Below are 14475 nucleotides of genomic sequence, written 5' to 3'. Positions count from 1 at the left end.
TTAAATTGGTGTTTTACCATACAGTAGGCCAAGTAAATGGAAATTCTTCAAAGCCCCTTGGATATTGTTGATGTCCCGCAAAACGACAACTTAACAGAATCAGCTGTACTACTTAATCTGTCACCACAGAATTATTTCTGTTCCGCTGAACTGAAATAATTCTGTGGTGAAAGAAACAAAATATGTAGTTTACAGAATTGATTCTGTACTACATAATTAGTTAATTAGAAAGTAAAAATTCTGTAGTACATAATTATTTCTGTTAACACAGAATTAATTCTGTACAAAGAAAAGTTTGACAGTAATAATTCTGTGGTACAATAATTATTTCTGTAACAACAGAATTAATTATGTACACATAATAGTTTGACAGTAATAATTTTGAGGTACATTATTTCTGTAACAACAGAATTATTATGTAGACATAATATTTTGACAGTAATGATTCTGTGGTACATAATTATTTCTGTAACAACAGAATGCCTATTTAAAGACATAAATATCAATGTCCCAAATGGCGCCCCGTAATATGTATAATGATAAAACCTTCCTGTTGCCCCAAGCCCCATGAATTATTTTACCAAAGAGAATTCAGTACATCTACAGTAATGCCCAACTATAGCATTGAAGGAACACTGTACTGTATATGTACCTTTGATGATTTATATCAACTATAGCATGTTTACTGTGTACTAAACTTTTGGAATGAGCAAGCTTGGAATGAGGAAGGGAGAGAATAAAAGTCTCTAAATAAAGTGATGATGAGTAGTACGTATGTTGAAGGGTCAAAAGTTTAAGCATTTGAATCTACTGTACTGTATGGCTGGGCCGAATGATTACCATTAATTGTGGTGGATCCAGAATTTTTTTTAACTGAGTGATACTGTAGGGGGTTGATCCAATACTCATGTTCATAACCCTGTTGTTATAGAATCATATGATGAACATGGACCACGCCCATAGTGTTGTGCAATCCCAGCAGCACAAAACGTTTTCGCAACCATTGTGGTATAGGTAACTGTATGTCACGAAATAACATTGGCACTTAACGTTTTAACCTTATACTGTACATTCTATATGTATAGTGTTTATGTTAACTACAAAACTTGTTTTCTATACCAAACTGTGACTTTCTTTATTTATGTAATACAGTATTGTTTACTTGGGATGACACTACAAGTCGAGTTATTCTTCTACTTTTGAGTACTCCATTATTTGTACATTTATCCTCAAAAGATCCCAGCAATCCCAGTAACCCTCAGGAATCCATAGAATAGAGGAAGTTGTACTGATCATTACAATTTTATACCAGCAATAATACCATGTAACAACTGGTACATACAGTACAAAAATACAACAAATCAATGAATCCGCCGAGAAAAGTATTGTATGTGTCAACAAAGGAGTTATAAAGCTTATAATCATAATTGATATGGTGAGATATGTTGCATAATACAGGACATACCACAATCAGTACTCTCCAACCAGGAAATTAAGACATTTTTCTCATGGTCTATGGTAGAATCGAAACTAAATTGATTGAGATAAAAAAAAGATTCAACATACAAAACGCTAATGGCGGATCAGCCACTAAGTTTGTTTCTCAAAGTGGGTAGTTAACAAATTTTGCACCTTCTCCACATACAGTACACAATGTTTGCTGCCTACTGTAGCAAAGTAAAAAATCTGGATGATGAGGTCTAAAGTAGTTTTTAGAATACAATACAAAAATGTAAAGTCTATTAAATTCTATGTGTTATTAAACTGTTATTCTATGTGTTCAAAGCAGGGCATTTATTTGAATAAATATGCGGTATTTTGCAATTTAGTTTCCAAAATTTTCAACATTGTTTTAGAAATTACAATATTATTGATTTTCATTTTTGTTCACTATAATTTGTTTTAAGTATTTTAAAAGTAATTAAATGAATACTCTGCTTTATATTTTGTTTATTGATGACATGACAAATACAGTAGTATTAGACCATGTGACCTCTTGTCTAACTACTCTACTGTACAGTGTCAGTATTGACTTTTATGTATTTGCAGCAAAATAACTGATATCACACAGGCATGGATCATTAATCATTTGCATATATTGAGTCTATCGATAAAATATTCAAATAATAGTATTGTTCTAATGCTCAACATCACGTCCTTTGTTAAATTCTGTTTTAAAATACAATTTTTAAATTGTAAAATGGTATTTGTCATTTTCTATATACAGATACTGTAAGTATAGGTAGCCTACAGTATACACAACTGAGAATCTTTAGAAAGAAGTTACATAAAAAATAATTTTAAATCATAATCAGAATGTTTATTTTGATGGGTTTTTGTAGCAAGTATACTTTGCAATGATAATGAATTATTATTAACAAATTCTCCAAAGTAAAGGTGCACAAATGTATAAACTGAAATTTCATCGTCATCATCTACTCTATGCCATAACATAGGTAATGGTTTGCCATAACTGTTTTACATTCAAAGACAACCAAAAACTGTTAACAATGCTTTTTCAAAAATAAATATAAATTTTTATTTAACAAATTTAACTTTAAAAAGAGCTTACCTTTTGGTAATCGGACAAGTGGTGGCTTAGCTCTCTTGGGAGGACGATGACCACAGTCCCTCACTGATGGCAGCTCAGCTCTCTGAGGTTTCCCTCCTAAAGCTGACACAACGCTACTTGCATTTGATGCAATACTATTTGTGCTGGACGACGAATCACTTCTGATTTTAAAAGAACCGCTGCCAATTGTTTCATCCTTATTTTCCTTATCAATTCCACCAATCTTTTTGCTATTTCTTTTATGTAGTAGTCTAGAAAGTTCTGTATCTTCTGAAGGTGTGGTTGTCCTTTGTGTCGGTGCCTTCGGAGGTGGTGCTCGTTTAAGTTGGACAGCTTTGATACCTTCTGATATATTTGGTTGTGTACCAAATTTTCCAGGTGTTCCTAAGTCCTTAGGCCTAGCAGTAGCAGAAGGCTTGGTTGGTTTTGCAGGGCGTGGTGGGTTTGAGTTGACTGGATTACTGTCACCATTGTTGTTTCTTGTCCCATTTCCAATTGGTTTGGGTGTAGTAAATGGTTTTGGTGTAGCAAATGGTTTTGGTGTAGTAAATGGTTTTGGTGTAGTATATGGTTTGGGACCAATCGCTTGTTGCTCACTGAATTTTTTTCTCAGATCACTCACCAATGTTTCCTAAATGAAAAGGATTGCAACATGTCTAAAATCAACATCGCATTAAAACAAGGTCATTTTGATAAAACACTACGAAAGACATACTAACGTGTACACATGTTTATCAAAGAGTAATAGTATAGCAAGAGTTCAACTACCCAGTTTATTTTGCATGCACGCAATACTACTGTACCAAGGCAATTCAACAGAGGGACGCACATCTCGGGACATCAAAGGTTATTACTCTGGCATCGACATTCAAGGCGCATGTGCGTCCCTACACGCTGAACGTCACAAAAACCATAGCAACCAGGCCATAAACCGTCAGCGTACGTGACGAATTACCCACGCGCGTGTTTGTTGCCATGATAATCGCGCGTCGTGCGGTGATTATAAAGGCCTAATGATATTTTGCACTAACATTAGACTGAAAATATATTCTTCATTTCAACATTAATTTTACCAAAATTGGAGACAGGGGGGAAGGTGCCAATCAAGAGACAACACTAGGGGGTTCGGGGCATGCCCTGTTAGATGCCTGGAAATAACCTCTGAGCTGTTTAGCGTGACCAGTTTCTTTTCTTTCTTTCTTTTGCTTTTTTTAAAATTTCTCAATGGGGTTGGGGGGAGGCCGGGTGGACAACTGAAGACAGCAAGAGCAAGTGTCAAACTGATTAAGCGTTATAGTCACAAGTGCTATAGTCACAAGTGCAACTCACACTTGTTAAGAACAGATTAGTAGCCTACAATTTAAAATGCATGATATAAAAGTGACTTGTGAATGTAAAAAACAAATGTACCCTGGTAATATCAAATCACAGAATATTCTAAAGCTCATATTAAATTAATAGTTTTCCAACAAAGACAGTTTTATACAGCACAGAACTTCAAACTTTAAATTCATCCATTTTAAATCCATAGTTCACTGGTTCAATCCTACCGTACCTTTAAAAAATAAAATTACAATAGGAATGATATTCACAGACAAGTGAAAGAGTTCCAATAGACCGTATAAAATTATCACTACTGTAGCAATTATTTGTACTGCAACCATGGCAGGGATATGAATTTTGGGAAATTCCACTAACAGGCAGCAACCCTTAAAATTAAGTTTGTGTTGCTCAAATTTAGACTGACCCAAAACCAACCCAATGGTGTATCTACTTTAGGTGATTTTTAACTACTTGCAAGTGATTTTTGGGTTAGGTGACTGGGGCGAGATAATTTCTGGAGGGGCGTGTATATACCATTTTTTTACTACCATATTTATAGAGGGTGACCCAATTAGCTTCCAGCGTATCCTAGAAGGTCGGTTGATATTCAGGGGCCCTCTTTAAATAACTTAAATAATGTGATGCTTATCAGCGAAGTATCTTTATGAGGCATAGGGAGTGGATGTTATTTAGTCATAAGAAAAAGTCCTACCGTCACAGGAATTGAACCCAGGACCCTATTAACTCTACTCCAATTAATAAATAAAATGCGAAATACTGCAAAGCAGCTTCAACCTGGTTTTCATAAAATCGATGCGCACTATCACTGACCGGTTTCAGAGACGCTGACTGGTTGGTCAAATCTGGGAGGCTTCCCTATTGCGCCGGGGACAACTTCATAGTACAATGATTGCATTGACAACATTTTAGAGACAGTGAAGCAATTTTATGGAAAAGCATGCTTTTTGTAGTAACTTGCTCAGTCGGCTAAACTGTTGGTAGCCACTGTGTGCATAAAAGCGTGGAGATATTTTCAAATATTTGGTCACTGGTTCAATTCCATCCGCTCTTCTTTCCTGGTTTCAGCTGGAGTGCTATGTTTTTTTAATGAGACGTTTAAGAATTTGGTCTTGTGTGTAATATGGCCTATGTGCAAGCTAATGCAATGTATTCTTTTATGAAATTTTATATGGTACTTTTCAAGTCCTTCAGAATGGAACAATCTTACAGACGATGTAAGAACTGCACCAAATGTCAGACCTTCAAAAATCTTTTGTAAACTAAATGTTTATTAACAAGTGTTACATGTGCATGTTCATTGAGCTGTTATGTTTGTAAATTGTGCCTTCAATACTTTTACCGGTATTCTTTTCCTATTCTCGTTTTAATATTGTTAAAATGGCAACAAGGCCTTGGATGATATATATAAGCTTCCGTGTGTAAATAAAGATTTTATTTATTATTATTATTAATATGCTTCTACTAGAGTGGTGTTACATGCTGACATAATGACTCCAGTAAGAGGTTATGATGGATGCAATGGATAGGAAAGTGGTTTAGATAACATATTTTAATTATGACATTTAAATATCTCTAAAAAGCATGACTCCTGAATATAAATACACAAAATTAATTTTCTAATACACTAATCATCCCAACCTGGAACAATACTGTATACAAGGAAAAAGAACCTACTGTAACTTTAGAGAGCATGTAAATTAAGGAATGAGCTCACATTAGATATCTGCTGCAAATTTTACACCATTACATTCTATAGTATAAATTAACCACTTCTTTATTTTTTAATGTATTTTCTTTGATAAATGTTTTATGTTGCATCTGGATATCTTATAGGACACCAGTACTTATGTATTGAAAGAGCGTACTTCCAGAATAAAGAAACGATTTGATTTGACTTGATTTGATACGTGCATGGATCCTACAGTATACAGAAAAGTTACCATAGACTCTATGCGCATACATTACTGTAGTAAATATATGTTGTTGTTCTAGATCAATGTCTTTGTGATAAAGCCAGCATCTTGAAGCCCTAAACTTTTATTACGCTTGATGAGATTCTTGGTATTTTTCCAGGTTTAGATTTCAAGATACAGTGTAAATCAATTATTATCTGGCTGAAAAAATTTGCTGAGAGAGTTGTAGCCATGAGACAAATCCAATTGGGAGTTCTCGAAAGGGTGCCACTACTGGGGACCTTCTCGGGGTTCCCCATCCCTATCGCTTGCCAGTGTTGTGGCAAGTCTTGATTAAGACGACAGCAAAACACTGTACATAGGTACATTTCCAACAAAGGTCATGGACACAGAACCTGGCTGATTTTTAAGCTGGTCTGAGAGGTTCTAATTAATTGATGATTATGGAATTACCCGGCATTTGAGGCATGTTGTGGCAAAATGGTTAAGCACAGGCCAGTATTGAGTAAATAAGCTATAAAATTTGGCAGCTAAAAAAAAATGACTAAAAATTCAATTTTTTTTTCACTATAGATCAACAGTTTAATGTCTTATTAATCATATCCCAAAGTATTAGTTCTGGAAGTAGTCAACAAATTGTTTATTTAACGTTATTTTGATAGTTAATTCTATTGAACAAGGTATCCACTAATAACTTTGGAAGGCAATTACTCAAAACCATGTTTATCTTGACTCTAAGAGTGCTGTACTTTCACTTTCCAGTAACTTAGGCTTAAAATGTCCAATTTCAATGACTGACCCCCTCATTTTAAAGATCACATACAGTAATCATGTATATGAAAATACCAATAACTTGAATTTCAATTTTTGCTACAACTTAGCCATTTTGCCACAACATGCCTCATTTTTGGTCCTGACAACTCCTTGGCTGATGGGAGGGATTAACCACCTTCTGCTGCTTGTGGTAGCACTCCCACTGACAGTCCATACAAGAGCTACTGTATGGCCAAAATATAGAAAGCTGAGAAAAAGCTCTTATATGTCTAATACCCGATTCACACGTACAAAAATCTTACCAAATGTAACAAAATGTAACCAAAAGTAACATTTTACGGCACGTGTGAAAGTACCTCCGTGTATATCCTTGTAAAATTTCGGAACGTCTCGGTAATCTTTACCAGCCTCGCTGAGGCTGGAAAAGCTCCCGAGATGTAGCATGGATGGATCTGCGCATGCGCACGGATTTCAACACAACAACAATCTACAGTACTGTGTTTCACGAGGTTGAATTTTCTTCCTTCTGCAGACATGCATTACCCTTGTTATTGATGTTAATTAGTAATGGTAGAAGAAGAAGATATACATAAAATGAACGTCGGGATGGTGTTAGTACTATTACTAGTATTATCAAGAGTCGACAGAAACGTTGGAAGCTNNTAGTTTAGTAGTAGTAGTAGTTTACAGCAGTTGTTAAGGGCATTGATTGCTTCGAATGTTTACAGTGATGGTGAGTTCAACAGTCCATTTGTGACAGGGGTTCTCAACTAGGCCTAGACTAGACCTATATCGCAGTAGGGGAAAAAATGATTCATTGAATAAACACTGAGTAAATTTTACACGACTTTGGCATTACCTTACAGACGCGTGTGAATGCTTTTTATCTCGGTAGGAATAACTCGGGAGATCGCTCGGTTACAATTTGTTACTTTTTGTTAAATTTAACTTCACGTGTGAATCGGGTATAAGAAGAGTCACTGGTCTGGGGAGTGTTGGCCATGTATATAGTAAGCTAGAAAACAGTTGAAGGGAATGGGATGGCTTACAGTGGTGCCACAACTTTTATGCTGTACTGATGACTACTCTAGTGGAAGGCAGTTTTAGGCATTTTTACCATTCCAATGCAACTTGCATTGATTTTTATGATAAACTATAGGAAGTTCTATTGTACATAAAGAGGTGTAAGTACTTCATGTTTCATAATTTACCAATATTCCTATTCAATAATACCACTGTATAATAATACAATACAAGTACTGAATTTATGAATGCCAATTACCAAAGAATATTTTAAAAGTCAATATTAAACTGTTTTTATTTACTTGTTTTTGGTGTTCATTATTTTAAAGCCAAATTTGTTATATACTGTAATTTTATAAGTTACTGTACAGTCAAACTTGCCTAAGTCAAATCTAAAGTGCCACTGAAATATAGTTTGACTTTAATTCTTTAATTCTTACAGTATATTTAAATGTTTTGTTGAACTGCTTCTATGCTATTCTTTTGGATACAGTATAAAGAGTAATCAGTCAATATATAAATTAAAGCTTAATCATTTGATAAACTAATCTTTAATAACTGATTTTTGCATGGCCATCAGGCGAACACATTTTAAATACGAAATTCTTTTGGAAAATCCTAAAGACCAAACCAATACTTACTACTGTAGGTGAAAGTCTATTACACATATTTCAACACGTGTATTAATTGTAAGTAAGCCAGATGTGTATCCCGCCGCAAAATGGACCATTCAAAAATCGCCCACTACTCATGCATGTACTTGCTTCTCACTGCACCGTGAGGAGTGCAGGCGATACACTGCAGATAGTTTGTATGCAACGAAGATTGGGATGAAGATAAAACTAGCATATTTGTTTTATATGACGGGTTGTTCCGTACACCTAAATTCCATAAGACATTTATTTTACAATTACTGTACGCATCTTTCCAATACAATTTAATTTAATGTATTTAAAAAAGAACTAACCGAAAGAACTGAATATTATCACATCAAGGTTAAGTTCAAAACTTAATAGTTGCCATCAATGGCTAGTGGACAACTCCATGTCTTTGCATCCTGAAAAAACTGAGTTTATTATCTTCTCATCTAGGAAAAAAATATTTGTTGCAGAAAACTGTCAGTATCTTTTTCAATGGTCAAGAAATAAAATGTAGTGACTCTGTCACATACCTTGGTTTGGAACTTCATAAATTTTTGAACGGAGAATGTTCATGCATGATATACAGTTTGACTGTATATCAAAAATTACAAAATTATTTTCAGCAGGGCATTATCAGATTATTTTCAATACCCTACAGCTACTATGGTTGAATCAATGGTGATGATGATAATGATATAAACTTGTATTGTATCTACTGCATTTCAAAATGAAACAAAAAAATATATAATAATACATTTAACTAAATAAACATTATACTGTAGGTAATTGTTGGCCTAATTTAAAAAGATGAAATACATACTGCTTTCCACCATGCAGTTTCTTTACAAAGCACAGACAATCTGGTGGAAGACCGGAATTATATAAGTGGAATGAAAGTGGGCAAACAGGAAGTGAGAAGGAAACACAGGATCAAATTAAAGCTGAAGACAGCCAAGTAATTACTGCATATCCATATAGCCTGATTTTTATACTGTAGAATTGTTACACTGCACTACAGCCATCGCTATAGTATGTAGTACCAGTCCCCAACACAATTGGGAATGCTCATCGATTTGTGAGCAACGAATCAGCAGATTTGAATCAGGTTCAACTCCTCGGATTTGTAACAGACAAACCATAACCAGTGACCAACTATCAGCTGAATTCACTATGCAAGTGTTCAGTTTCTCTTTGAGATGAACTTCATGCTTGATTTTCTCGCACAGTCTGCTGAGTTCCTTTAAATATTTACTGAATAATAATAAATTATTTCAGTTGTTTATATGATGGATTGTTCCGTAACAAAGGTTTACTGTAGGCTAAATAGTTTCTATGCCAGTCGGCATTATACTGAGAGTCTGTCGATGATATATTGTAGCTATGCTATGGAAACCTAGCTACAGTATTGCACTGACATGTTGAATAATCAATGACTCTCTTGTAAATAATGTTTTTTGTCATCCGACAAAGTAATTTTTATCGGTAGACTTTACTTCACAAAAGTGAAGATAAAACAGATAGGATAATCAATTAACTATCTTTTGTAATGTTCTTTTTTTTTTATATCTAACAGCAATACATTTTAAATAAATAAAAAAGAAATCACCATTTAATAAGACCATTTGATAAACAAACAGTAAACAATAAAATTGATTGCAGCTTTGTATATTTTAAAGCACACTTCCTAATCCTGTGTACAGTAAATAGTTGTCAAAAAAACGTAATCCTAAGGGTAAATATTGACATTTTATAAAGCTCTTTTCATGCATGCTGCAGTTAATAGGGCTAATATCAAATGCATTCTGTCAATGTTGTATAGAGCCCTAAATAGCTTTTATCCCCTGTTTCAATAGATTTGATTTCTCCTGCTCTACACTACACCATTTAATTTATTTCCTCCATGAGTACAGTTATGCCAACCATACAAGGCCAACAAGAGGAGTCTGAAAACCTTTTGAGAGGAGTATTGGCAATGCGAGTGGAGTATGGTAAATCGCTGTTGGAAAAAAGTAATTTTTTTCCAAAGACATGGTACCAATGTGATCAGATTGTAAAATATAAACGTTTTCATAAACGCTTTGACTTACACTGACGCTTTACATCGGCAATACAGCCGTGCAAGACTAGAAAGTCAAAACCGCACAGATCAGAACAAGCGTAGGCATTACCTAGTTTTGATTTAAAAATGACAGTATAATTCTCGTTATAACGTGCATGGAATGTTTGCATGTGTATTAGTTTCTTTTATGGAGGAAGCTTAACCCCTACTCACTTTTCGAGCACTGTGATGGCCTACATTGCTCTCATCAGACTATACTTTGGTGCTCGTTGTTTACTAGAGCCTAGACTGTTGTTACGAAATCAGTAGACCAGTGGAGGTTCAGAGTGCAATGCAACTCTGACAGAGACTTGGCCAATGAAATTTGGTGTTTTTTGAGATCAGTAGACCGACCGTGGAGTTAAATTTTAAAGATAACACTTCAGATGTCCAGAAATGGCAATAAAAATGTTTGGAGATAATTTCAACAACTTCTATGCAAATATTCTAATGATAATTTAAAAGGGCATTTCTAAAAAATGGGGCTCTTTCGAAACCTTTGAACCCCTGTACAGTAGCTGGATGGTCGCCAGTTCCAATCGGTTGAGACCAGCGGCGGGCTGACACAAAGTGTGGAAGTACACTTCCAATTTGTTTTCGCAATGTCAGCCCCACCCATTCTCTTTTATCGGCCTACAATTTTTTCTAAAAATGTGAGACAATGCAATTAGCATTTGGGAAGGGTTGACGTAAAAAAATACCTTGCAATTACAAGTGAGGGAATGCAGTTATGGGTAAGGGTGGGGAAGAAAAAAAATTTGCACCCCAGGTTCTCCTACCTTATGCATTAGTAATTTTCCAAGCACAAATCCACACGTACTAAGCAGTTTAACAATGTCAGTGCTAAAAAAACTTAGCCAATGGGGTAAAGTGAGCAAATTTAAAAATAAAAAATGATGAGCAGAAAATAAAGACCAGTGAATTTTCAAAGGAAGCTGAAAATCCCTTTTTAGGCCTAAAAAAAAAACTTGTTTGTTTGCTGTCATATTGTAAAAATTTGAATATAGGGGCAGGTGGAAAATAGTTTCTCTTTTTTTTTCTTTCTTTTTTTTTTTTTAACCGTTTTTTTTAAATCTATTTCAGGTTCAAGTCAAAAAATAAAGACAAGTAAATTTTCTAAGGAAGCTGAAAATGGGCAGGGATGAAAGAGTGAGAGGTTGACTTTACAGCTCATCATTTTACTCCATTGCGCTGCTTCCTTGTCTCCCTCTCAATCAAAATAAGATTAGATATGTAAATATAATAAAGTGTTATGATTTTTCAACCTTTAAAAACATTAATCAAAACCGTAGACATATTGCTTTATCATTTCCACTGCAAAGTTATGTTTTCTTGCCTGATCCAAATTAAATTAGTCTTTTCATTCTGATTTTACTTTTCTTCCATTCTTTTGTTTATTTAATCCAATTGTGAAACCAGTGCTGCATCACTGAAAGTGCTATTAATAAAAAGACAGAATTTAAAATAATAAATATACTGGTTTAGAAAATATAATTTATAGTTGGATTGCTATTGTAATTAGATACAATGTAATGGTAATCACAGTAGATAAAAATGTACAGGTACCTGTAATGTTATTTAAAAAAACCAAAACTAGGGAACATCCAATGAATATTGTAGAATAACGTTCACTTTATATTGTTAATAAACGTATTAAAAGTGTATCTCTTTTCTTCGCATTTCATTCATGTTTGGTGTTCTAAAAGAAGTGTATTGTAGGGATGGGCATAAAAATAGGACGAAGGGCAAAAATATATTTTTGATTTAACACCGAGGGCTACACCTAATTTTCTTTTAGAACTAGAGTACATACATGGTGTATCGCAAGCATTTATTTTTTTTTCCCTGTTAATTGTTATATTATAAATTCAATAAATAACAATAAAATAGGGTACAGGAGAGGAGTACAATACTACAGTAACATAAACCGCCAACTCCCTGCATAAAAACACCATCCCACATACTGCACTGTCAGAAATGTTTACAACAGTGAACATAGACCTGGGTCTAATAAAGTTTTATTTTTTTTTAAATATTATGGATGTATGATTAACAGTCCTAGCGAGTTATATCTGCTGACTATATTACGATAACCACAGAGAGGTGCACAACTCTAGTACTCTAGGTTTCAAGGCTACACGGAAAAAGCATTCGTAACAAACGTCCATGCTAGGTTGCCTGTAAGGCCTGGAGCCTCTTAACAGTACAGTACTAAACAACATAGGGCTAGGTTATACCTGATCGTGAGTGATAGGCGTACACGTTACGTTCACCGTCCTTGTATCTAGGCCCGAATCCATGTAAAACTGTTGATAATCAAAATATTGACACTCTAGGTTTACTGTTTGATTGATATTTTTAAATAGAATATAGACCGTTAGCCATCGAGCATACTGTATTTGCAAAATATCAAAACAATCGTTACGATGTAGGCAGTCTCCATTTATCATTTCTATATAACATTTAGATGGTATGATCATGGTATGATATGACGTCGATCACCATGAGAACACGATGGAGTAGAACATGATGCAATAGCGAGCATGCACAAAGCAATTGGGTCGTCGTAATTAGTTGTAAATTGTTTATCGGTTGATTATGATAAGAGCGGCTGTACTGCGTATTATAACCTTTGATGTTCGGTTCGAAAATGTTTCCATGTAATTTAACTGTTCCCTGGTTATACGAATATGGTACCGGTATATGAGAAAATAATTTATTAAAGAAATGGTGCAATGTAGCTGGCCTCAAGAGCCATCGCAATCAAGGTCTTATCACTTCAAAAAAACAAAAACAAACACTAGTAGTATAATGCCAAAACAAAACGCCAGTAAAAAGCAGTCAAAATATTTTGCAAATTCAAAATGGTGGCGATGTGGTAAAACAATAAATTATGAAAGTGAAATGAAGTGCAATAATTTATATGCCAAGGCTGATACAAGGTCATTGACCAGGCTGAAACAACTCAGACCAAAACGCTAACCTCGCTCCTTCACTATTTGGCAATCCTGTCCGACCAATTGAGTGTTCTCTTTTCTTTTCTGTTTCTTTATTTGTCAAATGTTCTTTTGGACAAAATAAATGAAATGAAATGCTTACCGACATTTTGGTGATTCGTTAGTGAACGTTTACACTCAGTGAACTGTGAAAATGAATTTATGTTCGCAAGCACCATTCAACAGCACACGGAAGTACAGTATATTGTTGATTTCGTCACCAAAAAGGGAAATTACCAGAACTTTTTTAAAGACACTACAAAGACAAACAAGAACACAGTTTACAATAAACAGAAACAAATATTTCTGGAGAACAACAATAACTGAATAACAAACTAAAAAAAAATCTAGGCTAAAAAAAATATAAAACAATGAAAAGGTTACATACATATCGTACACCTCGTGACATAGTGTTGTAGGGGCCTACCATACATACCCGTAAAACGTTGATCGATCAGGGAGGGAGTTGGATAAACAACAATAAGTATCTATCTACCTAGCCGGCCTAGCCACGTGCCATGAACTAGCATACATACTTAATCTGAATCCACAAATACAAAATTGATTAAAATGAAAATACTACTTAATACCTGAACGGACTTCATTTCCAAAACTACACCAACAGATGCAATATTGAACATGCATTTTCCAATCATCGGCATACATCGAAATATCAACAAACTTTTTACGTTAAAGTTTCCGGGTTCATCTGCCGGTTAAACTGAAGAGGGCAGCAAATTATTAACCGCACCAGAGCCATAGATAGAAAGAGTTGCGACATTGAGAATTTAGAAGCCATTTTGTGTCATACGCGATGCGCGTTTTGTGTTTAACGTGATGTGCGTTCCTGTGTATAATACAGTTAGCGGCCTCCTGTATAGTTTAATTTCATTTAATCTTTTTAGCAGTAGAATTTCATGTAACTATTTATAGATTTTTTTATGATCGCTACTTTATATCCAAATTCATATTATAAAATAATACAGTAAAAGTTTACTATTTTTAAGCAGTTCTTTAATCCTCGCCGATAGACCGAGAGAGCCCCTCGATGGCAAGCGTTCTTTAATTAGGCAATTCTTAAGTAGCTCCTATTATTTTTGCAAATAAATGATAT

At 34.6% G+C, this 14475-nt stretch overlaps 1 protein-coding gene across 4 annotated transcripts in view; it reads right to left on the bottom strand.

Moving 5' to 3' along the window:
- Nucleotides 1-14077, bottom strand: part of LOC117105417 (FYN-binding protein 1-like) — a 32254-nt gene extending 18177 nt beyond the window's left edge. For 3 of the 4 annotated variants that reach the window (XM_033246540.1, XM_033246541.1, XM_033246542.1), the window contains exons 1-2: nt 13952-14077; nt 2573-3203 (exon numbers count right to left, since the gene is read on the bottom strand). In XM_033246540.1, the coding sequence (XP_033102431.1) occupies nt 2573-3203; nt 13952-14023 (703 nt within the window). In that variant the 5' untranslated portion in view covers nt 14024-14077. Of the gene's footprint in view, nt 1-2572; nt 3204-13464; nt 13618-13951 lie in introns of all 4 variants that reach the window. The other variant, XM_033246544.1, reaches the window with a different exon arrangement.
- Nucleotides 14078-14475: the final 398 nt, after the last annotated feature.

The sequence above is a fragment of the Anneissia japonica genome, unplaced genomic scaffold, assembly GCF_011630105.1.
Source record: "Anneissia japonica isolate Jap-2015-1 unplaced genomic scaffold, ASM1163010v1 scaffold1875_len173011_cov181, whole genome shotgun sequence".
Classification (NCBI taxonomy): domain Eukaryota; kingdom Metazoa; phylum Echinodermata; class Crinoidea; order Comatulida; family Comatulidae; genus Anneissia; species Anneissia japonica.
The sequence above is the reverse complement of the archived record's forward strand: the minus strand, read 5'-3'. Positions and strand labels throughout refer to the sequence as shown.